Source organism: Penaeus japonicus, unplaced genomic scaffold (assembly GCF_977035675.1).
Source record: "Penaeus japonicus unplaced genomic scaffold, GWHDUDI00000001_assembly GWHDUDI00000002, whole genome shotgun sequence".
In the NCBI taxonomy this organism is placed as follows: Eukaryota; Metazoa; Arthropoda; class Malacostraca; order Decapoda; family Penaeidae; genus Penaeus; species Penaeus japonicus.
Window position 1 is genome coordinate 4,545,299 of NW_028234404.1, and position 2,500 is coordinate 4,547,798.

The 2,500-nt window shown below is 48.4% G+C and overlaps 1 protein-coding gene across 1 annotated transcript in view; it reads right to left on the reverse strand.

The window, feature by feature from the left end:
• Positions 1 to 479: 479 nt before the first annotated feature.
• The window catches only part of LOC122265640 (uncharacterized), a 10,636-nt gene continuing 8,615 nt past the window's right edge, over positions 480 to 2,500 (reverse strand). The window contains exon 3 of the mRNA XM_086544097.1: positions 480 to 1,296. Coding sequence (XP_086400223.1) covers positions 481 to 1,296 — 816 coding nt within the window. The 3' untranslated portion in view covers position 480. The remainder of the gene's footprint in view (positions 1,297 to 2,500) is intronic.

A 2,500-nucleotide genomic window follows, 5' to 3' on the forward strand; every position in this document is an offset into this window, starting at 1 on the left:
CTTCTCCGCGACCGTGGTGACGTTCGACGACTCGTCGACTTTCTTCCTGATTTCTTCCAGGCCTTTCTCGCCGGCGTAGTTGGTCTTGAGAGTCCCAATTCGCATCCTGGCGAAGCCGGGCGTCAGCTCCTTCTCCAGCAGGGTCTTCATAGGACCGGGACCCGCCAGGACGATCGCCTCCACCCGCGGCGTGCCATCCCCTTCGAGGAAGTGCTCCGTCATCTTCTCGACGACCTGCTTTGCGTAGACCTATCGGCTCTCGTCGGCGTGGCGCTGGAAGCGGTTCTGCGACTGACCGCCCCGTCGGTGCCGGTTCTGCAACCGCACGTTCTTGTGGCAGACGACCTCGTTCTAGCTGACACTGCCCAAGGCGAGGGTGTACTGGTCGCCCGAGATGACGACGATGCCGAGCTTGGTCCGGCCAACAGCCGCCGCTACCATCGGACTCGCAGCATCCAGCTTGGTGGAAGATAACTTTAACTATGCATAATCTGCATCAGTTAAAACAATTTTGCCGCCATCTGAACTACTGCATTCTTCGATGATAGTGCTTAAACGAGTATTCTTGGCAAATGCATCACCAGCATCTTCGGAAGATGGAGGATCGGTGGCATCCTGGGCAGGATGCGCAGATTCCTCAGCATCCTCTGAAGGCGCAGATTCCTCAGCATCCTCGGAAGGCGCAGATTCCTCAGCATCCTCTGAAGGCGCAGATTCCTCAGCATCCTCTGAAGGCGCAGATTCCTCAGCATCCTCTGAAGGCGCAGATTCCTCAGCATCCTCTGAAGGCGCAGATTCCTCAGCATCCTCTGAAGGCGCAGATTCCTCAGCATCCTCTGAAGGCGCAGATTCCTCAGCATCCTCTGAAGGCGCAGATTCCTCAGCATCCTCTGAAGGCGCAGATTCCTCAGCATCCTCTGAAGGCGCAGATTCCTCAGCATCCTCGGAAGGCGCAGATTCCTCAGCATCCTCTGAAGGCGCAGATTCCTCAGCATCCTTGGAAGGCGCAGATTCCTCAGCATCCTCTGAAGGCGCAGATTCCTCAGCATCCTCGGAAGGCGCAGATTCCTCAGCATCCTCTGAAGGCGCAGATTCCTCAGCATCCTCTGAAGGCGCAGATTCCTCAGCATCCTCGGAAGGCGCAGATTCCTCAGCATCCTCGTAAGGCGCAGCTTCCTCAGCATCCTCGTAAGGCGCAGCTTCCTCAGCATCCTCGTAAGGCGCAGCTTCCTCAGCATCCTCGTAAGGCGCAGCTTCCTCAGCCGGACCCTCGTGTGCCAAGATATAGCACCATCCCTAGACATACAGCCAAGCCTTATTAGAGCAGAAGATGAAGCCTCCGATAATAAGCCATCGAAGAAGGCATCCGCAAAGCCACAGAAGAACCCGACTAGGAAGAAGGCTTATTTTCGTCTCTTCTACGAGTATTTCTCGCTTGCAGGAACCGATCAAGGGAATCCTGTCGAAAGAGTCGAAAAGACACTTGAAGTTATTGAACATTTATGAAATATTTAACATATTCTGTTGCTTTTATTTAATTTAAAAAAATTGCTTAGATATTGGCTGACTGTGTTTGTGTGTTTGTGTGTTTGTGTGTGTGTGTGTGTTTTATGTGTTGTGTGTTTTATGTGTTGTGTGTGTATGTGTGTGTGCGCATGTATATGTGTGTATGTGCGTGTGTGTATGTTGTATGTGTGTGTGTGTTGTATGTGTATGTTTGTTGTGTGTCATGTGTGTGTATATGTGTGTTCTTTGTGTGTGTGTTCGTGTGTGTGTGTGTGTGAGTGTGTGTGTGTGTGTGTGTGTTTTATGTGTGTATGTTGTATGCGTGTGTGTGTTGTATGTGTATGTGTGTTGTGTGTGTGTGTGTTGTATGTATGTGTGTATGTGTTGTGTGTGTGTGTTATGTGTGTGTATGAATGTGTGTGTTATGTGTGTGTGTGTGTTTGCGTGTGTGTGTTATGTGTGTTGTGCGTGTGTGTATGCGTGTTATATGTGTGTGTGTTAAATGTGTGTGTTGTGTGTGTTTTGTATGTTGTGTGTGTTATGTGTGTGAGTGTGTGTGTTATGTGTATTTGTGTGTGTGTTAAATGTGTGTGTTGTGTGTGTTTAGTATGTTGTGTGTGTTATGTGTGTGAGTGTGTGTGTTATGTGTATTTGTGTGTATGTGTGTGTTATGTGTGTGAGTGTGTGTGTTATGTGTATTTGTATGTGTGTTAAATGTGTGTGTTGTGTGTGTTTAGTATGTTGTGTGTGTTATGTGTGTGAGTGTGTGTGTTATGTGTATTTGTGTGTATGTGTGTGTTATGTGTGTGAGTGTGTGTGTTATGTGTATTTGTGTGTGTGTTAAATGTGTGTGTTGTGTGTGTTTAGTATGTTGTGTGTGTTATGTGTGTGAGTGTGTGTGTTATGTGTATTTGTGTGTATGTGTGTGTTATGTGTGTGAGTGTGTGTGTGTGTGTGTGTTAAATGTGTGTGTTGTGTGCGTTATGTGTGTTGT